At 41.4% G+C, this 26,628-nt stretch overlaps 3 protein-coding genes across 3 annotated transcripts; all 3 read left to right on the forward strand.

Moving 5' to 3' along the window:
* The first annotated feature begins 1,521 nt into the window (after positions 1 to 1,521).
* On the forward strand, positions 1,522 to 6,977 carry LOC311353947 (choline-phosphate cytidylyltransferase B-like). Its single transcript, XM_084473733.1, has 8 exons — positions 1,522 to 1,757; positions 2,897 to 2,996; positions 3,725 to 3,841; positions 4,075 to 4,226; positions 4,379 to 4,457; positions 5,057 to 5,199; positions 5,839 to 6,027; positions 6,375 to 6,977. Exons 1-8 carry the CDS (start codon positions 1,671 to 1,673, stop codon positions 6,648 to 6,650), a joined length of 1,143 nt encoding a protein of 380 aa, XP_084329859.1. The 5' UTR covers positions 1,522 to 1,670; the 3' UTR covers positions 6,651 to 6,977.
* Positions 6,978 to 7,213: 236 nt separating this feature from the next.
* LOC311353948 (palmitoyltransferase ZDHHC20-B-like) lies at positions 7,214 to 15,727 on the forward strand. Its single transcript, XM_084473734.1, has 13 exons — positions 7,214 to 7,498; positions 8,593 to 8,619; positions 8,975 to 9,072; positions 9,382 to 9,502; positions 9,853 to 9,922; positions 10,052 to 10,084; positions 10,785 to 10,905; positions 12,528 to 12,660; positions 13,577 to 13,703; positions 13,951 to 14,037; positions 14,190 to 14,269; positions 14,692 to 14,735; positions 14,840 to 15,727. The coding sequence occupies exons 1-12, from the start codon at positions 7,381 to 7,383 to the stop codon at positions 14,730 to 14,732; spliced, it is 1,056 nt and encodes a 351-aa protein (XP_084329860.1). The 5' UTR covers positions 7,214 to 7,380; the 3' UTR covers positions 14,733 to 14,735; positions 14,840 to 15,727.
* A 2,425-nt stretch (positions 15,728 to 18,152) lies between these two features.
* Positions 18,153 to 23,714, forward strand: LOC311354187 (organic solute transporter subunit alpha-like; the record flags this gene model as incomplete). The annotated part of the gene is made up of 8 exons (XM_084473985.1): positions 18,153 to 18,228; positions 18,835 to 18,986; positions 19,392 to 19,465; positions 20,073 to 20,231; positions 21,692 to 21,803; positions 22,510 to 22,656; positions 23,137 to 23,242; positions 23,551 to 23,714. 8 exons carry the CDS (start codon positions 18,153 to 18,155, stop codon positions 23,712 to 23,714), a joined length of 990 nt encoding a protein of 329 aa, XP_084330111.1.
* Positions 23,715 to 26,628: the final 2,914 nt, after the last annotated feature.

The raw sequence follows: 26,628 nt of genomic DNA on the forward strand, positions 1-26,628 counted from the left end.
AACCACAACTTTGGTGGTTCAATCCCCGGCCACTCCTAGCTGAGTGGTGTGGTGTGCCTGAGCAGGACTCCTCACCCTACTTGCTCCTGACGAGGCTGTTGCCCTGCATGGTTGACTCTGCTGTCGGTGTGTGAATGTCAGTCTGTAAAGTGTGAAATGCTTAGGTTAAATGTGCTATATAAATGAGGACCATTTATTTACCATTCTTCCCACACCCCTCTTTGTCTTAATCTCTAAGCACTCACCTTGCTCTCTCCCCTCTGACTCTCTCACTTTCTCTCTCCCCCTCCTCTACTGTCCTGCCCCTCCCTGACACCCACACACACACACACAATGCGCTATATGAATGAGGACCATTTATTTACCATTCTTCCTACACCCCTCTTTGTCTTAATCTCTAAGCACTCACCTTGCTCTCTCCCCTCTGACTCTCTCACTTTCTCTCTCCCCCTCCTCTACTGTACTGTCTCCTCTACCCTGACACACACACACACACACACACACACACACACACACACACAGTATTATATTGTATGCACAATGTAAATCATTTCCACATTCTCAAGCAAACTCATTCACCTGTACATTATTAGACATCACTGCTCACTCAGTCCTGTCCGAGCTGGGCGTCACCATTCATTCACGGCTTTTTCACCATTGCAATAAGAATATTAACAACGGTTCTCGGTTATTGCATAATTTTATATCAATAAGAACAACTTGAAGTTGTACATAACTTCAGCTCACACGATTGTAACCTCCAAGCCTACTGTATATAGGCCAATTCTTATAGGAATACTTAAGAATCACAATTATGGAGCCTATAGTTAAGATATGTATGCTATTCTAATGAACCTACATTATTCAGCATTGTTTTGTTATTATGCTATTTGATTGATACAATGAAACATTTGTTAATCTCTGTTGATCTAATCTTCAATTCATGAAATCCAAGTTTGATTCAATATAACGACTCAACTTCTCAGCCACGACCCTCTGCCTTGGCTCATAAACGTTACGTCCACTAGCGATCAGTCCTCTAAAAATTTGGCTATCATGCATCTCTACTATGAAAAGTTTATTAGGTGATAATTTACCACTTGGTGGCGACAAAACCTTGATAGTTACATTTTTAACACAAGTTGCTTAGAAAGTTTTCACTACAGAAATTGCATGACGAGAGGCAAAGAAAGACAGTCCCAGCGGCCTGCTCTGTGGTGGGACATCGTGTTCCTAGGAGTCCAAAGACTGACCGTCAGGTTAAACGCAGCGTAGCCTACTGTTTTAAATTATATTTGCGTATTAAAGAAGCAGCGACATCGCCACAATAAAAAAACAATGTTTCTCAGACAACAATACAATGTAGGACCTATACAAAACAAAAAATATATATTTTAACATAAATATATGCAATGACATAGTTTTTAATTCCGCTTACTGCCCTGCCCGGGCCTGATGTGTTGAATCGTATCGATAAGTGCGATCTGAACTCCCTGCTGTCCTGAACTTTGGTCTCCACGGTTTCTCGTCACCGGGTCACGGAATGTAGAGCTAAACCCGCAGAAACGTGGAGATCGCTGGTTCAGCCGGGCAGCCTGCAGTCGGTGTGGCACTACTGACAGGTGGAATCCGGGTCTCTTCAAGTAAATCAGGAAGACAAACTGCTGAAGATGGGGGGAAGGAAACGAGGACGTGGTGGAAATGGTGGCGTCGCCCCCCAACAGGGGCCACAAAAGCCCAGGGGAGGCAACGGAAGGGTGAGGCTGCTTTTTTCTGGTGCAATAAAATGACACATTTTGGAAAGTTAAATGATTCTGTCGATCAGTCAACTGTCAGGATCTAATTCCCTATTGAGAGATCACATGTAGGCCTACTAGTTATTTTACTGCTCAATTGATGACATTGATGACATCATTTACATTCTACAATGATTTCTGTGAATAATTCTGTATGCTGAATTATTCACAGGGAAATGTGTGTGTGTGTGTGTGTGTGTGTGTGTGTGTGTGTGTGTGTGTGTGTGTGTGTGTGTGTGTGTGTGTGTGTGTGTGTGTGTGTGTGTGTGTGTGTGTTGCGTGAGTATATGGGTGTTGTGTGGATTTGTATTTAGGAGCAAGAGGTCAATTTACCGAGGTGGTATGATGGTTTAAACATATAATTATAAACAGGCATTCCGCAATGCCTGATTAGATTAGTAGGCTGATTAGGCTATTATATGTCATATTTTTTTTATTATGATGATAAACTACAGTAATCCCTTCGGCCAGTATACCATTGGGTAGGATTATACTCAATAACAGGTACCATTGCCAGTCATTCTCACTGCTAATACATTAGCCTACTTTAGTGTGTGTTTTAGGCCATTGCCCAGTTATTGTTTAGGCACTGTTATTGTGCATATTTGCAGCAATTAAGTTACTTTTATGATATGTATATGAATCCTATCCTTCTATAGAAGTGTGTGTCCCAATGTTATACTCAACCTATTACTATATATATTACTATAACTATACTTATTACCACCCAAAATACAAAAAACTGGGTAAAATGACTTCAAGCTTAGTTATATGCTCCAGCTCAAGATAGCCATACTGATGGTACAACTGAACAAACAAGTTCTGCACTGGGATTATATCATGTCTATTTGATGGTTTCTAAGCTACAATATGACTCAATACACAATGGAAATAAGCCTTCAGGCTTTATTGTGTCATCCCTGACTATTTATGTATTTTAATGTATGACACAGAGTGCTGTTCATATTTTATATCAAAATGGTCAAATAAAATCAATCAATCAGTCCACCTCACCCATTAGTCAATCCTTCATTAACTTTTGATTGCTGTATGGTATTGGAGAAATGTCTTCATTCTTTCTTTATTCCGTCTTCATGCAGGCTCTGAGGGAGCCGGCCATCTTTGCCAAGGCTAACGGCTGTACCTCCGAGCCCCCTCCTGAGAAGCTAACGCTGGCCCAGGCACGGAGAGGGACCCCAGGTACTCATGTCCACCTGCTCCCTGCTGACAGAGGGGGCAGGGTAGTGTAGTGGCTAGTAAGGGGTTCAACTCCCAACCTAAAGGTACTGGGTTTGATCGGGTAAAAGGGAACTTATAAACTGACTAACTAACTAAATAGTAACTGATAACCGGCAAGGCTTATGGGTAACCATAGTTACCCAGTGATAATGCAGAGTGATATGATCTTTGACATGGATGGGTAGATCCGATTTATATCCGTTTTGCTTTGTATTATCTTGACTAATAAAACCTAAGATACATGCAATTTGCAATAATAAAAGTCTTAATTCTTTATTCATACAAAATAGTAACACATGTCCATAAAATGTAACTAAAGTGGCAGTGTCGAAGATCTCCAAAGATTTTATTTAATTAAAAGTCAGTTAAATCACTATCTTTGGCCCAATGAGATAGCATAATGGTTATTTAGCCCATGGTCCACTGATGAAAGCCCTTGCATTTGCGGTATTATGAAAGTTACACACTGGGTGTCCATGGCGACGGAATGCCCAATGCATTTGAATGACAGTGGTTGTTCCACCAGAGAGGGTAGGGCAGAGCTATCGTAGTGGACTCTTGAAAGCACTTGCGCACAGTTTTGCCGCCAAATAAAACAAATCGGAGATCTTCGAGATTGTACTTTAACAATAGAAAACAGTAGCAACAGAAATAAATCCACAGTTTTCTCTCAAACTTTCATTTTCCAGCGAACCGTCCAGTTAGAGTTTACGCAGATGGCATCTTTGACCTGTTTCATTCGGGCCACGCACGCGCTCTCATGCAAGCCAAGAACCTGTTCCCGAACACACACTTGATAGTGGGAGGTAAGGTATAACGCCCTCTGTGAACTCTGTGAACTCTATGACAAATCTCTATCATTTTATAGACAAGCACTTCATTAAATCTGCTTGTTGAATCCGAGGTTTGCTCTTACTGTGTTCTGTTTTCACTGTTAGGTTTTTCTGTATTCATTTTTTATCCACTTTGTTAACTTGGTTAAACCAAAGTACTATATAAATACCGACTATTGTCATAGTGATTTCATATTCCCGGACAGTGTGCAGCGATGAGCTCACCCACAAGTACAAGGGCTACACGGTGATGACGGAGGACGAGCGCTACGACGCGCTACGTCACTGCCGCTACGTGGACGAGGTGGTCCGTGACGCCCCCTGGACCCTCAGCCCAGAGTTCCTCAGGGACCATACGGTCAGTGTGTCTCTGGAGACAAGGGGGTGGGGGTGGTGGTGCCGTGGTGTGGTGGGTGTTGGTGGTTCCATATTGACTTTGTGGTGATGGTCAACAGAAGGAGGTGATGGAGGCGGTTTAGGTGGTGATGTGGTGTGTGTTTGTGGTTCCAGATTGACTTTGTGGCTCACGATGATATCCCGTACACCTCGGCAGGATCGGAGGACGTCTACAAACACATCAAGGAAGCAGGTGCACACACACACACACACACACACACACACACACACACACACACAGCCACGGTGTGTGGTGACTGGAGTTTTTACCATGGCTGTGTCTACGTGTGTCTTTGTGGAATGTGTGTCTATATATGTGAATGTTTATGTATGTGTGTGTGTGTGTGTGTGTGTGTGTGTACGTGTGTATTTGTGTATGTGTGTGAGAGAGTGTGTTAATGCATGTGTCTCTGTATATGTATGCGATTTACAATAAGGGCATTCAACTATGAACTTCCAGGACCTCAGCAGCTGCAAGTCTTAATACTTGTCTTGTGTATGTGTGTATGTGTGGGTCTATTTATTAATGTGTGTCTTGTATATGTGTGTATGTGTGGGTCTATGTATTAATGCGTGTCTTGTGTATGTGTTTATGTGTGTGTCTATGTATTAATGCGTGTCTTGTGTATGTTTGTATGTGTGTGTGTGTGTGTGTATGTATTAATGCGTATCTTGTGTATGTGTGTGTGTATGTATTAATGTGTGCCTTGTGTGTGTGTATGTATTAATGCGTGTCTTGTGTGTGTGTGTATGTATTAATGCGTGTCTTGTGTGTGTGTGTGTGTACCTCAGGGATGTTCGTGGCCACGCAGCGTACGGAGGGGATCTCCACCTCGGACCTGATCACTCGTATCGTCCGGGACTACGACGTCTACGCCCGCCGTAACCTGCAGAGGGGGTACACCGCCCGGGAGCTCAACGTGGGCTTCATCAACGTAAGTCAGAAGGTTCATAACCTGGGAGAAAGCGAGGAAAGGATAACTTTCACATTGATTTTTTACTGACTAATTATTTTTGACTAATTCTTTCTGTAGTCTAACCCTTTCTCACGTTTCAACCATTCCTGTCCTGTGCAACTCAGCTTATATACATATATATTCTTATATATACAAAAAACATCATATAAATAAACAATTGAATATATATAAGAATAAATATAATCAATATATATATTTATAAGTAGATATTTATTTATATATAAGCTATATTGTTTATATATAAAAGAATATATAAACAATATAGCATACTTTATATTATATTCTTAAATCCAAGTTAATCTATGTAGCATATGTATGCATTTATTTATAATTTATTTATTATTCCATTGTACTGTACCTCTATCATAGTCGTATAAACATATCCATTCCATCCATTTTCTTACATCCACTCCATATATTATTTTATTATTTCACTGCCTGACTAATTTGTACACTGCTACAGTTTATATATAACTTATTTTTACATGTCACATGTCTGTACATTAAAGTGCATCCTTATCCGAAGCATGTTTGTCCTCCAGAGCTGACTCTGATTAGCGCACGCTAACTCTCGCTCCGTGTGTCTCCGCGGGCCAGGACAAGAAGTACCGCCTGCAGAACCAGGTGGACAAGATGAAGGAGACGGTGCGCACAGTGGAGGAGAAGTCCAAGCAGTTAGTGTACCGCGTGGAGGAGAAGAGTGTGGACCTCATCCACAAGTGGGAGGAGAAGAGCCGCGAGTTCATCGGCAGCTTCCTGGAGCTCTTCGGCCCAGACGGAGCCTGGGTAGGCCTGATCTACCACCCTCCCTTATCCTCCTCTGCATCGTTTCAATCAGTCTTTAATGAGATTCACTGTCCTGTAATAGGTTCACTCACATATCCTGAATAAGTGGATAAAGGATAATAGGATAAAAGATAACATACACTCCATGAGCCGAGTTGATCCTAGGGCTAGGGCTTACTCAGTTCCGCATTCAAATATTTAAAACAAAAGATTGTTCTATATTAAGATAAGTTATAAATCTCTATCACATCATTCTAACAGACTGTTCACAACTGTTCACCCAGCGTGGCACCCTCTCTCTCACTCCATGTCTCTCCTCCTCCCCCTCTCCCCCCTCTCTTCCCCAGAATGCCATCCAGGAACGTAGTGGGCGGATGCTGCAGGCTCTCTCCCCCTACACCTCCCCTCGGGGGTCCCCCAGCAGCAGTCCCACCAGGAGACGCTCCCTCTCCCCCACATCTCCCATCTCCTCCTCCTCCCCTCCCTCCTCCGTCTCCACCCCCTCCTCCCCCACCTCACGCCGGAAGAAGAAGGGGGGCTCCTCGTCCCGTAAAGCAGGAGCCGGCACTGACCTCAGACCTACCCGGCAACACGGAGGCCAATCAGGAAAATTGTATTCATGAATTAAATGATGCTGTCGTTAACGTGTCCAGCAAAGTTTTTAATAATTGATAGAAGAGAAGAGAATAGATGTGGTTTGATAAAATTCTGCTTTTTAAAACTACTTCTGACTGTGATCTGCTGAAGAGCGTGTGGGCGTATTTATGACATATTTAAGAAAAAAAAGAAAAAATCTAAATGTGTCTGGTACTTAGGTATAAATCTGGTGAAGATATGTGTATCTGAATGTGCAATAAAGTAATTTGCATGACATACTTTTGACAATTAGCCTAATGGGCGTAAACTCTATCTTTTATAACTACATTTGTTTTGCTTTCTTGCTTGAAATGTTAAATGTCCAAAAGTTTTAAATAACGTGTCATAGTATACGTACATTAGAAAGAACCATGGAAAAGTATGACAGTAAAAAATGATCTCAACTATAACAGCTTTTTGTTTTTCTTGAAAACGTTAAGGTTATAGTCGAAAATAACGTCCAGAGCAAATAAAAAAATAGGTCTTATATTAGTGTAGTCTGTTAAACCTATTTTCCCTAAGCCTTTGTGTACAATGGAGTATTTGTGAACACTTTGTGAATGGGCTACAAATAAATATAAACATACACTTCGTACACACCACACAGAGTCCGTCCTGGGATCGGACCCCCCTGCCTGCCCTCTCCATCAACCTTGGAGCCGTCCCTTTAAATATGTGACGTCAGCGCTAAATGTCCTGTCTACACGCGGATTAAAGATGGCTCCCTCTTATGTGGTGAAGTCCTGCAAAAAGCTCCTCAACTGGATACCTGTCGTTTTTATAAATCTTGTTGTTTTCTGGTCTTATTATGCATATGTCGTGGAGCTATGTGTGTGTAAGTACATGTATTCATATTCATGTTAGTAATAATTTGTAACTCATAGTTGGCTAGTGTTGCCAACTCCTGTCAGTTGAATGGAAAATGTTTTGTAGAACAACAAGTTTTTATTAAATTAACTTAAACATAACCTGAAGTGCGCGGGGGCACAATTATAAACATTCCACTTGTTCGTTCCTAGGGATGGAGAGGTGCAGTATAAAGTCTGTTTGGTATAACCAGTCATGTAAAACAGCATGTTTTGAACAGCTCCCTTAGAACCGCTCTTTATGCCATTGGCTACTTTAAACCCATTTAACTAGTTTATAAAATGTTTAAGTCGCATGTAAACAGTTCAACTTGGCCATTCAATTGTATGATGGATTTAAACCAGTTTCAGAGTCAAATTCAGTAATACGACTCTATAACAATTAGTAACTGCTTACGTTACATATTATAGAACTTAAAATTGCAAAGAGATACATACATAAAATGTCTAACATCAAGTCTGTCATAATTGAAAATCGACCGTGTTTTTCACAATTTTAATTTCACTAACGTTCATATAATACCCTCTCCATATGCAAATAGAGCACGTCGATATGCAATGCCAATAATACGTCCTCATGCATTTATGTAAGCGTCAGCTCAATGAATGAGAGACCACTGTAACCGAATGCATTGCCCTTGTTATAGCCTATGCTGCATTGTATAATATATATAATAATAATAATAATAATAATAATAATAATAATAATGATAATAATAAAGTGTAGGCCTACATATGGAAACAAACGTTTTAAACGTTATTGTAAGTAGATAAGTAGGACGACTGCCTGTACTGGGTAACCACTACTTCTGTATCACCAGGCGTGTTGCTAGGGGACCGGGACAGTAGAACCAGGGCACCGAACAAAGCGTCCTCTGATTGGTTGGTCGAGCCGGTCGTGCCAGGCGGCTGAAGGGGACATGGATGGGGATGTGGGGGGCAGGTCAAAGATATGCTATAGCTCGGCCTTTATTCTATCGCTTTATTGTATAGGCAATGTGAAACCCTTTATTTATTTATTTCCCATTTCTAAGTTCATTTTTTTTTGCTTTTTCTTAAACAGATACGATCCCCGGAGATGCAGAACGAGGTAAGTCACACATAAATAAGGCCTTCATTCGATTTTCCCCCCAAAATAAATAATGCCTCTATTATAACTAGTATTCCATTCACTGTTATATTTGTTTTATTGTAATTTCTATTGTTAGTGATGTATTAAAGGCTTTATACATGTTAGATTAATTTGATTATAGAATTGCATTTCGTCTTTTACCTTGGCTGGGAAATGGACTATAAACGAATAATAGTTAATAGTTTTCCTCTTGTGTAATAATCATGTCATGAATATTGTATCTCGTGTTTTATTTACCACTGGTCATCTTTCCACTGACAATGATACAGTTCCACTGAATATGTTTGTTTGTTTGTTTGTTTGTTTTGTGAAGTCAGCTACCTGGTCGTGTTTCACGTCTTCTTCTTTCTGTTCATCTGGTCTTACTGGAAGACCATCCTCAGCACGCCAGCCTGTCCCTCCTCCAACGCTGTACGTGTGTGTGTGTGTGTGTGTGTGTGTGTGTGTGTGTGTGTGTGTGTGTGTGTGTGTGTGTGTGTGTGTGTGTGTGTGTGTGTGTGTGTGTGTGCACCAAACACCAAAATCTATCTACATTATTTCATATAGATATATGAGTTAGTGTTATAGACTGTTTCCAATGCAACTTAATTAACAAGGTACACATTGGCAGATTTTCTGTTATCTTCGGATTAGAAAGGTAAATCTTGTCTTTCCATTCCACACCTGTGATGTGGTGTTGGTCTGGTCTGGTCTGGTAATGGTCTGTTTGGGGGGTCCCAGTTTGGTCTTCCCAAGGCAGAGAAGGAGCAGTATGAGAGGGAGCAGAGGTCGGAAGTTCAGCAGGAGCTCTTGAAGAAGGTGGTGCTGGAGATGCCGGTGTACACACGCACAGCAGGGGGCGGTAAGACCTACCGGCGGAAATAATTCCATAAAAACTCAAACTTGTGATGTGACGCTACTTTATGTGACGATATTTTGTAGTTTGTGTGGACTATGTCACCAACTCAATGTTGCACAGAGGTCTGTCAAAGGTAATGGAGTGAGCCCGCAATGCTTTTTGAGGAGATAGTCGTATGAGATGTAAGAAATATCCATCATAAAACGTTTTTTTAATTCATTTTATATAAAGTTTTTTTTCAAGGGCTGTCATACCTTACCAAAGTTGGTTCACAATTTCCATTGATTCAAATAAAATGTAGATTAGGATGGCCACAACTGACAGTTAATTTGCTCATACTTTACTCCCTACAGCTGTGCGGTACTGTGACTCCTGTCAGGTGATAAAACCCGACCGCTGCCACCACTGCTCCACCTGCGAGACGTGAGTAGGCCTCCTGGTTCGGTTTAGTATAGCCCTAAATCACATTGCCATATTCTCCAAGGGCTTCAACAGGCCAACATCATACAACAGCCCCTAACTCTAAGGCTCTGTTTCTCCGTTTTCCTGTAGGTGTGTTCTGAAGATGGACCATCACTGTCCTTGGTAGGACATGTTACTAACTGACTTATCTCAGAGCCACAAGTTCCACAATGCTATAGCCTAACATCTGGGGGCAGACTGCACAATGCCTAGGCCGGACACCAGAGAGTGCCAGGAGTGGAGTGATGCAGTGTTTCCTGTTTTATTATTGATATATTCTTCTTAAGATCCATTTTTTTCACCACCCAACCCTGTATAAGTGGTTTGAAGATGAGGATGAGGAAATGCATTTATTTATGAGTGCAAGGTGAAGGTTTCAGAAGACGATTTCAACAAATGTATTTCTATAGTGACCAGTCTACATGTTAGATTTTAAAACCTTTACATACAATTTGTCTAAGGACATTGGTGACTGGACAATACTTTTGTGGCTTGTTTTTCCACCAGCTAGGTGGTTTAGTTTACCAGGGCCAGCCAAGGTTGCGATAGCTGTTAGCCGAAAAGGGATACCGACTATGGGAAAACCATGCTATGGTTTTAGTTATCAGACCTCTTCCGGTCAGCAATGTGACGTGTGTGCTGGTTCCGCCAGTCAGATTGTTTCCAGTAGACACTCATTCCCAGTTCCCTAAGATTTGCGCTTGTCGGCTGTCAAATCTTGGATGTTAATCCAATGCCTGATTTGTGGGACTACTAACTAACTATCTTACTGGAATGATTTATTCTGTTGTATTATTATGAATTAGCATGCTTTTTTTTTTAGGGTGAACAACTGTGTGGGCTTCTCCAACTACAAGTTCTTTGTGTTGTTCCTTGGCTACGGATTCGTCTACTGTCTGGTCATCTCGGCCACCGTCATCCGATACTTCATCATGTTCTGGAGCGTGAGTTCAAGACACTATTTCATTTCTGATCACAGAGTAATAGAATTAAGGATGTCAGTAGACCCAGAATCGAATGAATGCAAGTATATATTTATTCAATGACACCTCTTCAGAAGTTGGAACATTCTTTAGAATGTCTTGGGGGAGTATGAGTGCTCAGATTTTAAGCAAAAGAAAATGAAACATCCCATTCACTGTCTGCCGTCAGAACTTAATTGAAATTTTAGATATAGGCTGATTTGCAAGACTAGTGATAATGCACAAGCATCTCCAGTGTTATGTTTTAAATCATACTATAACAAAATGACAGATTAAATCATAGATGAAATCAAAAAAAAAAAAAAAAAGTTTATGTATCGTTTAATAGCATATTTTTTACCTTCAAACCCAGATTTTCTCCTTTGAACTATAGATTCCCAATAAAACCACCAAGGCCATCACAATTAACTCTCAGCTGGAAAGGCATTTCTTATATGCAATCATTGTAAGAACTGTGCAGATTACTTTTGTTTCTCCAATGATCCGGCAACTTTTTAAAGTGAAACTTTCGCCTAAAACTCCTTGTCCTTGCGAAACACGTCACAATAGTCAGACACCACAGAAAGTAAACAAAACCCAGCTGCTATATTTAATTTTGACAGCACAAATGTAGAGACAGGTAGTCTAGTGGTTAGGGTGTCCCCGCCGAATGGTTTTGGGTGTGAACCTAAATGTCAGCAGCGTACCTGCTCTTTAATGACATGTATTTAAAATCAAATTCACTCTAAGTGGCTTTGGATAAAGGCCTATGCTAAATAAATAAAGAGTTAATAGTGCAAAGAGAGAACCAAATCATTGTGTTCTCGGAGCTACTACTGGAGGGCTCCATCTCATGGTTGATTCTTGGTGTGCGAGTTAAAACCAAGTCTCTCTCTCCAGGCCACCAGTGCCATTATGCCACTCTCAGTACCAAAGTACTCCTCTCAGTACCACAGCTCTACTCTCCTAGCCTCCCTGTACACAATAGCAGCTGTTATCCAGCTCCTCAGCCAGGGGATAGGATGAGAGCTCCCATTGTCCCCATGAAGAGCTAACTTTACCCTTCACCCTTCCCTTCTTTTGAATGCAGTGAATCCGACAGGATTTATCTTGAGCCATCCTTGTCAATCAATACAACTATTTACAATTAGGTCCTTTAGGACTGTTGCCAACCTTTGACTTTAGGTGTGGCACTAAAATGTAATCTAAACCTTTCGTGAATCACCTCAAATTAAAATGGTAATAAAAATAGATGAACACGTGCAGTGGTTTAGCAAAGAGTGCTAGCGCCCATACACAACTGTTACTGCGAGAAGGCCATTTCTAGTGGGAAACAGGGCATAGCCAGTGCAATAACAAGCCATAATACTACATTTACTGAATAATGTTTATATTTTCAATTATCCTCATAACTATTTATAATATTGTATATTGGTCTTTCAAGAATACTACATGCAATACTACATGCAGTACCGTTGTGTACCACCTGTGATATGCATACCACAGGTTGAAAAACACTGATTAAGGAGATATAGAAAAGTATGATTTTGTCAATTATGTTGAATTTATACATTTTTAACACATTCTCCCTTTATTTTTTACAGAAACAACTTTCCGACACCCACGCCAAGTTCCACATCCTCTTCCTGTTCCTGGTGGCGGCCATGTTCTTCCTCAGCATCCTGTGTCTCTTCAGCTACCACCTCTGGCTGATAGGCCAGAACAGGACCACCAACGGTAACCTAGCAACACCTAGAGCAACTAAGTAATGTCACCTCTGAGCCAATACTTGGCGTTGTTCCAATTCACTTATTGGCTGTGTGCCATCTGCTAGGAATAGGATTCTTAAATATGTGGCAGAGTTGGACTCCCTCCCCCAGATTTAATAAGGAAAGTGTCAGGTTCATTTAAAGACATTCGTTGCCCATCGAAAGGTTCCTTGGTCTGTGTAGGATATCCCATGATGCCGTGTGTCTCTCAGTACCATATATGTTCATGACAGTTAATTTCGCATGACAGTTATTCTTGGAATTTGTTCATAATTTATTATGTTAGTTAGGGCCAGACTTCATGGCAAAAAATGTGCTTGTTTACTATCAACACTGTAACAAGGGTTCTTTCAGATGGTTATCAAGGTCAGGAGACATCCCTGGCACATGAGACGTCTCCATAAGCATACTAATGTGTTAGTATTACTCAAGGTTACATGATGTAAAATTTCCCATTTAAAATATCAAAAAAATGATTAGACCAATTTTATATATTTAGTTGAGTTGTGTACATTATACCAACTGTTTTCAACAACGTTAAAACCCAGAAAGATCCTGTTTTATTCAAGTTGACGGGGCATTGACAGGGTCCCCTGTCACTGCCGTCATCTCCTCTCTCACCTCATTTATACATTTAGGATATCTCCATCTAGCTCACTATGATAAGTGGCTCATGCCCACCACCAAGCTAGTGTGTTGAACATGGTTCACATACATCAAGTTATTTTTTAGTAAGATAATACTATAATTAATAACAATATTTAAGATAGTTTGGACCACGTTACCTCACAAGACCATTAGCAGCTGATGTTACACATTTTACCTTTCTGTTACTTTTAGTATCATAGTTGTCCCCTTTTAATGTTAGATGATCCTTCTTCCAGAGGCGATGCGGTCGCCCATCTTTCGAAATGGTCCGGATAAGAAAGGCTTTTCTCTGGGATTCAGCCGGAACGTCGCGGAGGTGTTTGGAGACAGGAAGATACTCTGGCTGTTTCCTATCTTCTCAGGGTAACTCTTCCTGCACTCCACACTGTGCCATGAGCACTATATTTACTATTAAAATACATGTAACAATTACAGAAAAGTGTTATATTTAGGGAAGTTATGTCTGATGAGTTGACTCTCAAAGTTCTTCAACCCTGACTTTAAAGTATCATTTTGGCATTTGCAGACATTTCCCCACAAATTGGTGTATTTCTTTTAATCCTTTAAACCCTTTGTGGGTGTGTGTGTGTGTGTTTGTTTGTTTTACCAGTCTTGGGGATGGACACACCTTTGTCACACGATTGGTCCACATAGATCCTGAACAAGCCAATCAAATCCTCCAACCAAATGGAAAAATGTAGGTGATGTGGCCAATTAAATCCATTCCATATTATATCTTTGTATTTTATTCCATACAATATCTTCATCATATTCTAATGATCATAAAAACAAGTGAAGCAAATTGATATGTCTACATTTGGCTATTATCTTATTTTTGTCTTATTTCAGCCCGGTGGACGGAGAAAACCATGGCAGCCTACTTGAGAACGGCGTAGCGCACACAGTGGCGGCGACCTCTGAGAAATCTGGTGTGTATTAATCCCGCCAGTGGCCTCCCAGTCCTCTTCAGGGTCACAGTGTAACATGGCTCCATGTCATCAAGAAACCTGTTGACATAGTTTCATGTTGCGGGGGGGGGGGGGGGGGGGGGGAGTAGGAGATAGAGCGGGTTGACTGGTAATCGGAAGGTTGCTAGTTCGATCCCCGGCTCCTCCTAGCTAGAGTGTCGTGGTGTCCCTAAGCAAGACTCCTCACCCTGACTGCTCCTGATGAGCTGGCTGTCGCCCTGCATAGTTGACTCCAGCGTCGGTGTGTGAATGTGTGTATGAATGGTTGTAAATTGCTTTGGATAAAAGCGTCAGCAAAAATGTAAATGTAAAACAAACCATTCTGTAACAACGAATGAATACATATTTGTCATTATTATAACAATCAATGTTGTGCCTTCCAGCTGCAGACCAAACAGTCTCTGTTACCATGGAGAGTGCATAACAGGTACGTGTCCGTGTGTTTTGACTCAGATATTCATAGAGTCATTTTAAAGTTAACCTGCACATTTAAGTATAATGTAAAAGGCCTGATGACGTTCTCATCTTCAGTTTCAGGGCACAGCGCCATTGGTTCTCCCAGCTTACTACGGAGCCCTGCTAGGGTCACATGCTGGGAAATGTGTGTAAATCTGTAGCCTCAATTTAGCCATCCGTACACACTGCTGATAAACTGTAGCCATGGATTACTAAACCGTACACGCAGATTACCGACGCGGGCGTACTTATAACCAAACCGTAGCCACGGATTACATTTGGGAATGTAATGAATGGAAACCAGTGTGCCCATATCGCAAAAAAAATCGGTACATACGGGCTGGGTAATCTGGGTACAGTTTAGTAATCCAACCTCACGGTTCGAGGGTAGAGACTTACACAGAGGTGATGTTCCACCGTTTGAACCCAGCCGGGCTCTGTAACCTGCCAAATATTCGAATAGCTTTTAGGTCGTAGGTTACGTCTCAGTACCCCTTGTTTATCGTTCTCTGGTCGGGTCGTTTGTTTAAATCTTCTTTAGGTTTTTTGCTATCAATGTGATTTTTTCACATTACTGATTTGTTCAAATTTGGCATTCTGTGCCATTAGTAAATCCAGTATTTATAAAAAGAAGAAGATGGTTTACAAGAGTCCCTTTGGCCCACGAGGCAGGGTGTATGTTGAGGGTGATATAGAGGCATTAGCATGCATGAGAGAGATAACCAAACTACTGATTTCACTAACCTACTCATTTGTTTCTTCAAACTGCGCCACCCTACCTCAGGGATTGGCTCTGTGGTTTATCTAATTGTGTTGTCAAATCAAGTTAGATTTGATTTGTTGCTATTTAAAACCTAAGTCCACCTAAGTCATGCTGTTTACAATAATAATGTTTTTATTCTGCGCTACATTCCATATTTGATATATTAGGATGGGATTAGGAAGAAGGATATGAGCACAAGCCTTTTAGGATAATGGATGAGATGATATACACTGCTATAACAGCTGAAGTTGTTAGATTGCCATTGTTCATTGCACTACATATATTTTTTACTTTTATTTATTAGATCATTTATTCAGTGTTAAGCTGCTGTTTTGTGTTTTTTACGTCATTGCATTTTTGCTCACATTGGTTGTGAAGGGAAAGGTGCGTAGTCTAGATAACTATCCAAAGCTTTACAAACATCAAGTCCTTTTTATAAAAAACTAAAAACAAGTATCATATGTGGATCTGATCCTATTCTTATGATTCTTTTAGAAATCTTTTGTTCAAAATGAAAGTAAATGTTTCCTTATTAGGTTGTATAAAATTGTTGTAATTAAATAACGGTTATTGTAATTGTAATTGCAAAACGCCGTGGCTCTAATCCAAAGCCCTTGAAGCTAAAGCTGAAATATTTATTTAAATTATTTTCTTTAGTTTGTAATATTTGTTTATTTATTTGTTTAAAGGATCCCCATTAGCTGATACCATGGCAATCAGCTAATCTTCCTATGAAGGTTGTTTTTCTCAATGTTAATTGCTTACAATTTTGGTTGACATTTGGTCCCAAATGTGTACATTTATACACTTTTCTGCTCCAAACAAAAGATTATCAGTTGCATTTAATTCAGAGAAATGGCACAGGTGTTGATTGTCATGGTGATCGTTGGATCATGGGTTTACCAACTGATAAATACTACATTTAAAACCCTTTAAAACAAAAGTAACTTTGTTTAACGACAAAACTGTAAATTGTATTCCACATTGTCCATAACAAAACATGTTGGATTTCCTCTGCAATACATTCTGTTCTGAGGTGTAAGAAATGTTTTCAAATAACTTTTTTCACTGTCAGGTTGGATATCGCTTATTACTTGTAGTAACTGTCATTTTTTAAATATGCTGTGGTCTTTTTCACAATCACAACTGACACAGTATAAATCAAAACAACTATAGGTATATAGTTAATGGCAAAGGTAGCACATTTATGTACATGGTTCAAAAGCCAAATTAAAATGTCTTGTTTTAAATACCCAATCAAATGTCTTTTCTTTTCATTCTATAAAAGCATAAGCCTACTTTGACACACCTTAACACCTTTACCCAATAGTTTAAGTAGAAAATGTGAAGAAAATAATGAAAATATCTTTAGATAGCAGAGCAATTCATTGTGCTATTTCAATTATTTTGTTCCAGTATGGTTTCAGGTTTCAGTCAGCAGTGGGAGTTTTCTCTACTCTTTATCTCAAACTGTGGCCTGTTAAAGCTTTGTTCCATGCTTGAACCCAAGGAGAACATACAAGAGCTTTCAAAGGTGAATGACCGCAGGTCCTTCCTCTTCATGTGGCGTAGCCGCTAGGTTAAAGTGTAATGGCCCCTAGGAAGGCCCAATAAAAGGCAGTCATAATATATGACTCATATGGGAAAGGGTTAATTACAGTAACTCAAGCACTGATACACGTGCCCTTTGCAAAGCGTTGATCAATGGCCCAATTATGTATTTTCTGTGAAAAAACTAAAGGGAAAGTTCATTTTTGCCTATCACATCACATGAGCCAGACCATATTCAGTATCTTATCTCTGATCTGACCTTGAGATAACAATCGAACGACTGATAACCATCTCAGGTTGAACCATCATGGTCGATCACCCCTGAGCAAATACGTTTGTTTAATTGAAGGGCATAGTCCCTCACCCGTTTATTACCAATGTCTTGTTCAAAGACTGTAGACCAATGGGCCAAGTTCAGGTAATAGTTGTCTGTTAACTCAAATAGGACAAAGGACTTTTATAAATCTAGTCAAATCTAGTTTATTGCATATGTTGTCTTATTTATTATATTCATTCAGGGAAGAAGAGCAATATGTTGTCAAACTGCTCAACTAAACAGACACACTTAATTCTCAATATCAATGTCACACTCTACATCTATCTATCTATCGTGAATCCTTGAACTGGCTGAAATCCCCAATGATTATTTTCTCCTGAAAACCTGACTGGTACCCACTGACTGTACAAGAGACTGTCTCAGAGTACCTGGAAAGTGAATGAATGGTGGAAGAGTCATTGGAGGATGTGACCTCGTAAATGTCTATGTATCATCATACCTTTATTACCCAAAGTTCCCTTTAAGGAAGAGCTAGAACAGCTAAAAGCTTTCTCAGTCAGACCACATGCTACCCAAGCAATCTGTTCGATAAATAAGGAAGGCCTATCCATTTTTACTTTTATTTAATCATTTTGATTTGACTTAAACCTGTACATTCATGTTTTTTTTTATCAGGGATTGATTTTTGTAGGCCTACTGCAGTGATCAAATCGAGTTAGCCTTCAATTTGGGAATCCTTTACGGAACATTTTTCTAATTTTAAAGTATTGTGAGAGCAAAATCTTTACCCTCACATCATGGAGGACGAACACAACGTCACGGTGGATCCAGCCTGTTTACAGGATCCACCGTTTGCTATAAACGTGATAACGGGTAAGTGACCCATATTTCTTTATCTCTCTTTTAAAGATAGTGGCTCATTATCGCTGCCCTAATACACTCAGCAAACAGAAGCCTCAACGGTTCATATCACTCTGCAGGGGATCAGTTGCTTTTGTGTGAATGGAAACACAATGGAATGAATTAATGCACAACCTTCTTTCCCAAAACTCCTACTTGGTGTATCAACACTATCGGGAAGAAAATCAGTTTTAGGTTGAATCTTAAACTATTCTATCCTAGGAAATACAAACACATTTAAACAAATTAAAGAATCTCAGACTGCATCATGGAAGATCCATTCAAGTTCGAAATTTTTCTTTTTTTCTTTAAGAAAAATATTCTAAATATTATAAAAAATTCCTATAGCTGCTGTACATTCTGTCATGTTTTCAATAGGTCATACTTGCTATTTTGGAAACATTTAAAGAAAAATATATTTTTAGCTAATACAAGAGCTTTCAAACAATCAGCTTTAGTCTCACCATAAGTAAATTGGATAAAATTGCTTGGTAAAAGTAAAAATCGAATAAAAACAAATGATTCAATCATCACACGAGTTAACCGATCCTGACTGAGTTGCTTGTGTCTCCGGAACAGAGCTGGGTGTGTTTGGCACCAGCCTCTTCTCCATGCTGACCCTCATGTCGGTCATTTCCCTGCTGCTGTACCTGGAGCAGTGTGTGTACATCTACAGGAAGCTGCCCTACCCCAAGAAGACCACCCTGATGTGGGTCAATGGAGCGGCGCCCGTAAGATCCTCAGCCAGACTCTAATGGATGGAACTGTTTTAACCACCAGAGTAATCCACTCCACTTTACAGGGACCGTTTGAATGCTTCCGCTGGTTTCCTTGTATGGTTATGACTATGGACGATAATAATAAAAATGTATTTATGGGATGCACATCTAAGGAACCGAAAGAAATAAACTGTATCCTCAATATACACACTTGCCCAAAGTAGATTAGTTCAAAGTAGATTAAAAAAGATAGAAAAATTAAAATTAAATAGTTGATGCCTAATTTAAGAGTGATCCATACATTTAAATCTTTAAGGATGTTAACTGAAAAGGCTTCTGGTCAGAGATGTCTCAGCCATCTTCACTCATTGAGATGATGTTAACACACAGTTAAATGTGGTTCCCTGTGTGTTTCAGGCCATCGCCACCATGTCCTGCTTCGGGATGTGGATCCCCAGAGCGGTCATATTCACCGATATGGTTTCCAATAGGTAAGTTCTGTTTTCTGACACTTAACTTGGTGGTAGTTAGAACGGCCTTATCAAAGACTGTATTCCATGATCAATGTGTTTGAAGACAATGGGCCACGGGCAACAACTACCGTCCAATGGTTAGATTCCAAAAGGAAATCATCTTATGAACCTAGCTCTGTTCTTCAGTTACACATTAATCTTGAGGGGGGGGGGGTGGTGTTAGGGCATTATTACAGGATTATGTGTAATTACAAGGATATGGATATTGGTGTCAAACATGTATCTGTAGTTATAACGTGTGTGTGTGTGTGTGTGTGTGTGTGTGTGTGTGTGTGTGTGTCCGTGTGCATGCATGTCTGTGCGTGTGTGTGTTGTATGTGTGTGCTGTGTGTGTGTGTGCATGCTTCTATTGCCGTGTGTGCTTGTTGTTGTTTTTTGTGTGTGCATGTGTTGTGTGTGTGTGCATATTGATTTGTGTGGCTGCGTCTGTGCGTCTGTTGTGTGTGTGTGTGTGTGTGTGTGGGTGCGTCCGTGCATCTGTGTGTTGTGTCTGTGTGTGTGTCTGTGCATGTGCATGTGCTTGCGCGTGTGTTTTGTGTGTGTGTGTGTGTGTGTGTGTGTGCAGTTACTTTGCGGTGGTGGTGTACAAGGTGCTGGTGCTGCTCATCGAGGAGTTCGGGGGCACCGATGCGTTCCTCAAGCGTTACTCCGGAGAGACGTTCAAAATCAGCACGGGACCCTGCTGCTGCTGCTGCCCGTGCCTCCCACGTGTCCCCCTCACACGGTAACACCCCCCTGGTTCACACCCAGACTGTAGGCTGTGTCTCCTACGTGTCCCCCTCACACGGTAACACCCCCCTGGTTCACACCCAGACTGTAGGCTGTGTCTCCTACGTGTCCCCCTCACACGGTAACACCCCCCTGGTTCACACCCAGACTGTAGGCTGTGTCTCCTACGTGTCCCCCTCACACGGTAACACCCCCATGGGTTCACAGCCAGACTGTCAGCCGTGTCTCCCAAGCATCCCCCTCACATGGTAACACCCCCCTGGTCTCACATCCAGACTGCTGGCTGGACCCAGCAGCACCTGCCCCTTCTTAGTAGTAGCAGCGAGTTGTGATGCCATGCTTTCTTCCTTTGTGAAGCTCTATGAATAGCCCTGTGGTTGAAGGGTGCTATATAAATACACTGGCCTTGTTTGTATGAGGGTTGGTGCTTAATTTGTGAGTAAAGGTGAAGTTGTAAAACAAAACTTGGGTGGAAGTCAAAGTGATCCTGCAGCTAAACAGAGTATGTGTAACGGCTGGGTGAGCAACAGGGGAAATAGGACTCAATAGCACGACTCTGGAGGCAAAAGTCTGGGTAGAAAGAATGGTCTTTATGAGCAGATAGGTCGGTACACAGGACATCAGTTGGAGATCAGGCCGATGATCCGGCAGGGAGAACACAATGACATAGTCGGGAGTAAACGGGCCGGACTCACTCAAATATCACTTGGAAAGGCTGGGACACTTTATACAAAGAACGCACCACGCTGACTCAATACACTAGGAAGGGAATGTTAATGAGGGACCGGTGAAAACAATTAAGGTGAGTGAGGATCAGAGATGCGAGAAAGGACAGGGAGTGAAATAATCAATGAAGGAGGGCGAGAAGTGACAGAATAGGGTTAGGGGTTTGAGTCTCACTGGGGCCACCCATGCAAATGATATACGCTCTCACGTTATTGTAAGATGCTATTGATAAAAGTGTGTCATCCAAAAGCCATGCACATGTCTCTATTAGACAATCTATGGAACATCACATTAACCTAATGAAACAATACGTATACCAATATATCAAGTGTTTATGATCAGATTAACCTTAGGGAACAATTCTTATACATCAAGTGTTTATGATCAGATTAACCTTATGGAACAATACCTATACATCAAGTGTTTATGATCACATTAACCTTATGGAACAATTATTATACATAAAGTGTTTATGATCACATTAACCTTATGGAACAATACTTATACATCAAGTGTTTATGATCACATTAACCTTATGGAACAATACTTATACATCAAGTGTTTATGATCAAATCTGTGGTCACTGCCCAGGGACCACAGTTGCAAATGACCTATTCAGCTAACTCTGGTATAGAACCTGTTCTGTAGACTGTACATGGTCCCTGTCAACTAAACCAATAAACTAAACTAATCAATGCGTGTTTGAATGTGTCCTGGTGGTGGGCTCAGGAGGATGATATTCTGGATGAAGGCGGGAACCCTCCAGTATGCCATCCTGAAGACAGCCATGTCCATCCTCTCTGTCATACTGTGGACCAACGGGAACTTTAACCCGTCTGACGTGAGTCCCTCTGTCTCTGCTCCTCCACATCAACAGCATGCCCAGGTGTAAATGCTGGGCCCCCATCTGACCACCAGGTGGATGATTACCATTGCATCTGGGGGATATGTGTTTGGTTGTAAATCACCATTACACGTATCACTGTGATCTTTTACTTGCAGATCACCATTACACATATCACAGTGTTCTCTGTGTTCACTTGTAGATCACCATTACACATATCACTGTGTTCTCTGTGTTTAGTTAAATGTTTATATTGCATCCATTCTCTCAGTTCTACTCAGGTATAGAGATCTCCACCACATATATTACTGTAGTAGCATTGTACATAGTTAGATATCACCACCGCATGTATCACTATTGTCACATTGTACATAGTTACATATCACCAGAACATGTATCACTATTGTCACACTGTGTCTTGTTGGATTGCACCATCATTATGTATCACTATCCTAACATTGTGTATAGCTGGATGTCACCACCACATGTATAACTATCAGCACATTGGGGCTAGTTGGATTTTCACCATCACCATTTTTCACTATCATCAGATTGTGGCTAGTTGGATATCACAATCACTATGTGTCACTACCATCACAATGTTCACAGTTAGATATCACAATCGCTATGTGTCACTATCATCACAATGTTCACAGTTGGATGTCACCGTCACTATGTGTCACTGTCATCACATTGTTTACAGTTGGATGTCACCAGCCCTTCTATTTGGATCAATCCCATTGTGGGCGTCCTCACCATCACGTCTCTTTGGCCCGTCGCCATCATGTTCATGAACACCAACAACAAGCTGCGCAGTGTTAGGATGGTCCAAAAGTACGCCTTTTACCAGGTCAGTGCCCCGTGTCCCAGGAGAGGACTCCGTACATCCACCATGGGCCACGGCATCGGCTCCCAATCTCTGCATTAGGTTGTTCAGAAATATCATTTGTGGAAATAATACTTAGGTGGACAATGCTTTCACTTCACATGCACGCCTGTTGAGAAGTCTTATTAATTACACGCTTTACTACTAACTCATCTCGTATCTTTGGTTAGAAATTGTTTTCATTGTATTTGAACGGACTGAAGATAGTCGAGTGGTTAAGGTGTTTGACTCCCAGTTGAAAGGTTCTGGATTCCAACCCCTACCGGCTCATCAATGACATGGTTCTAAACAAATCATTGTGAGCTGCGCGTGCAAAAATAAATCTATACTGTTCCAGTCCTTTCATGTTTAATCCACACTATGATCATTATCATCATATCGTCATTATCTTTTAACGTTTATTCAACACTGTATGAGGAAGCTAAACATGGGCGTGCTCCTCAGCTGGTCTTGGTGTTGAGTCAGCTGCAGACCTCCATCATCAACATCCTGGCTCTGAACGGGACCATCGCCTGCTCCCCGCCCTTCTCCTCCCAGGCCCGCGGCGCAAGTCAGTCACACCCCGCTTCACACACTCTGAGACAGCTACAGCAGCTGGTATAACACGACATCATCATCATGTTGTGTTTTGTTGTCGGGTGGTTGGTCGACCGGTTGGTGGTTGGTTGAACGGTTGGTTGGGTGGGTGGTGGTTGGTGGTGGTTGGTTGAATGGTTGGTTGGGTGGGTGGTGGTTGGTTGAATGGCTGGTTGGGTGGGTGGTGGTTGATTGGTTGCCATTTCTTTATTTGTTTATTTGTTTATTAGTTTGATCATCTGTTGATGGGGTTTGATGTATTTGTCTACTTGTGTCGTCCAGTGCTGAGCCAGCAGCTGATGATCTGTGAGATGTTCATCATCACTGTGGTCACTCGCTTCTTCTACCGCCGCACCTACGCACCACTGCCCCTCGATGGACAGGAGGACAACCAGCAGAACCATCACATCTGCCTGCAGGACGCAAAGCCTGACCAGGAGGCCTGAGGGAGACGTCACAGACATACCTTACACTACCGTTTCAAATGGGCAGATTCACCTTGCGGCCATTTTGGTACCGATGCAGAATTCCGCATTCGTTTCCCAACCCAAAAGTCAAAGATATATCAAAAAAGGGTACATTTGACATTTTGGCTAGTCTTATCATTGTAAATGTAGTACCTACTCAAAAAAATGTAGAAGTTCATGCACAATGGTTTAAGCTTATGTGAACCACCTAAATACAAGTGAGCTATAACCTTTGCCATTTAAAAATCTTCAAACAGGGACATTTCTGGTGAAAGCCCATGCAAGGGACAAGCTACCAAAAACGGGGAATGTCCCTCGAGAAAAAGGACGTCTGCTAACCCTGTAGATGGATATGAGCCATTGTTTAAGTTTAGTTCAGTAAAGTAACTGATGTTTTTTTTTTTTACAGTACAGGAATATTCTTGTCCTGTGCATCCTGTGAATGTATTGTTTGGAATGTCTCGATTGGAGTAGAAGTAAAAAATATTTATTTGAGATCCTGTGTGTGCGTAGGTTTTGATATTATCATATTATGATATATTAAAGTTGTCATCTTCATTTGTCTGGAAATACCCTGGGGTATTAATGAATATAATTCAGACCTTTATCAGCTGCAGTAATCGTTTCATAACCCTCACTCGTGATATTACCTGAATGAAGTGAACCATTGTCTACTTTAATAGTTATGAACCTCTACACAAGTATGTGATAAGCATGTAATCCTAGCCTCACTATCAAATGACAACAACAAAAAAACACAACAGCTGTTGTGTATAGACTACCTAGTTTCATCATTTAGTCAGAACAGATCATATATATTCATTTTATTCAAGTGATTTATTTCTCAATAGTAGATGTGTTAGTATCATATCTTGTTATAGTCTCTATAGGTTGATATTTAGATCCTTTATTACATTAAGAGCATTTAGCAGATGCTTTTTTCCGGATCAAAATATGATCCGGAATGGAATCTTATAACTAGTACTATCGAATACATGAAAAAAGTAAATGCCAAACCCTAACGGCAGATATACAACTAAATATACTATAATCTATACACTCAATAGTGTATGAAATAATATTGTAGTGTTCCATTACTGTATATCCTGTTTTGTTCCATCCTCCTCCTCCTCTGTAATGAGGTTAGATGTGTGCTGTCATAATGAACTCTGTTCCCTGTCAGATCCGGTCTAAGATAATGGCTTCAAACCTTTGACAAACCTATGACTGTTCCCCTTAGTTTATGCTTAGATTCCTGACCTTAACTGACAATAATATTGTCAGAATTTACATTTTACACTTTGATTATGTTTTATTTCTAATTTCATTTTATGGACAGTTTGATTATAGATGGAAGATTTCAGATCAAGTAAATCATTAGACCACATTGTTGCTGTAAAGCCCTTAGTCACAGTTAGTTTAAAAGCTGTTTATATTAAATTCATTTTATTATCAAGTCTTATTATTATCTAATCTCCCTGTAGATGTTGAGAGTTTAAGTCATTGTGTGCACTTTGTGATATAGAATGTTGAAGTAGAAGTGATTTTTAACACCACGTACATCTCTTTGTTTTCATTGGGATCAATTATTTTACATATGAAAAATGACTTTTGATTCCATATAACCAGATTAGGTTTAGTGAATGTAAACCTTAATCGTATTAACAGGTTATTGGGTTAAACATAAAGCATGTCCGACTAATGCTGCCTGAGCTGTTGATTATGCTAGCTAGGTCGTTAGCCTGATTCTGTTTGAATGAGGGCAAATATAAACACACTGCCTGCTTATTAGTGAGAGGCTGCTTATTGAAGTGTGAGAAGCATGGGGGGAGAGAGGGAACGGGAGCACAGGAGAAAGAGATGGCCATAGAGACACAAAGAGATAAATAGATGGAGTGTGGTGGAGAGAAAGTGGTAGAGAGACAAAGAGTTAAATAGATGTAGAGAGAGATAGGTGAGAGAGCGAGAGAGAGAGTCATAGAGCGATAGAAAGGGGAGAGAGAGTGGTAGAGAGACAGTGAGATCGATAGTGATAGACAGAGAGAGAGAGAGAGAGAGAGAGGAGAGAGAGAGGGGCGTTCGGGGGAGCCTGACGACATGCCCCTGGCTCTGCATTGCTGACGAAAGCTGCTTAGCTCCTCAGTTGCCATGGCAACCGCACAAGACCAGCCAGAGGAGAGAGGGGAAAAAAAAAGGGAGAGAGGCAAAAGGGGAGGGGCATTGAAGGAGAGAGCACTAGAGGAGAAAGAGCAGGATGGGAGGGAGAGAGGCGCGAGAGAGAGAGAGAGAGAGAGAGAGAGAGAGAGAGCGCGATTGAGAGGGATAGAGGGAGGGAGGGCAGAGACAAACCTCCAGTGAATGAGACAGAAAGACGGTGGATTCAGCGGCAGCAGCGTGCGTCTGCAGCGGGACCGAAATAGATCTGAGAGGACTGGATGTGGCGTCAGCTGACCGGCGACCCGTAACGGCAACGAGCAACGTTCACGGCGTTCTCACAGCAGGAGAACAAACAGAGGGAGAGAGAGCGAGCGAGAGCGAGCGAGAGAGAGAGAGACGCAGGAGAGAGGAATAACAAAACACAACAACAAGCCCCCCCGGAACAAAATGGATGTACAGTCGGACGCCGCGGACCCGCCGTCGAGCGAACCCCAGCCCAGCGGCAAGAAGAAAGGCTTCAAGCTGTTCGGCAAACGCAAGCCGGGCAGCATCTTCTCCATCCGCGGCCGGGCGGAGGAGAAGGAGGCTGCGGCGGTGGCCAGGAGCAAGGCGCTGGAGGGATCGCCGGAGAACGCACCTTACTCCCACCACCCGGAGCAGGAGCCCGAGACGGAGCACGCGCCGGAGGTGCGGGGCCCGGGCCCGGGCCCCAACGGCCAGGCGGACGGGGCGCTCC

Source organism: Micromesistius poutassou (genome assembly GCF_964030765.1).
Source record: "Micromesistius poutassou genome assembly, chromosome: 10".
NCBI classification, from domain to species: domain Eukaryota; kingdom Metazoa; phylum Chordata; class Actinopteri; order Gadiformes; family Gadidae; genus Micromesistius; species Micromesistius poutassou.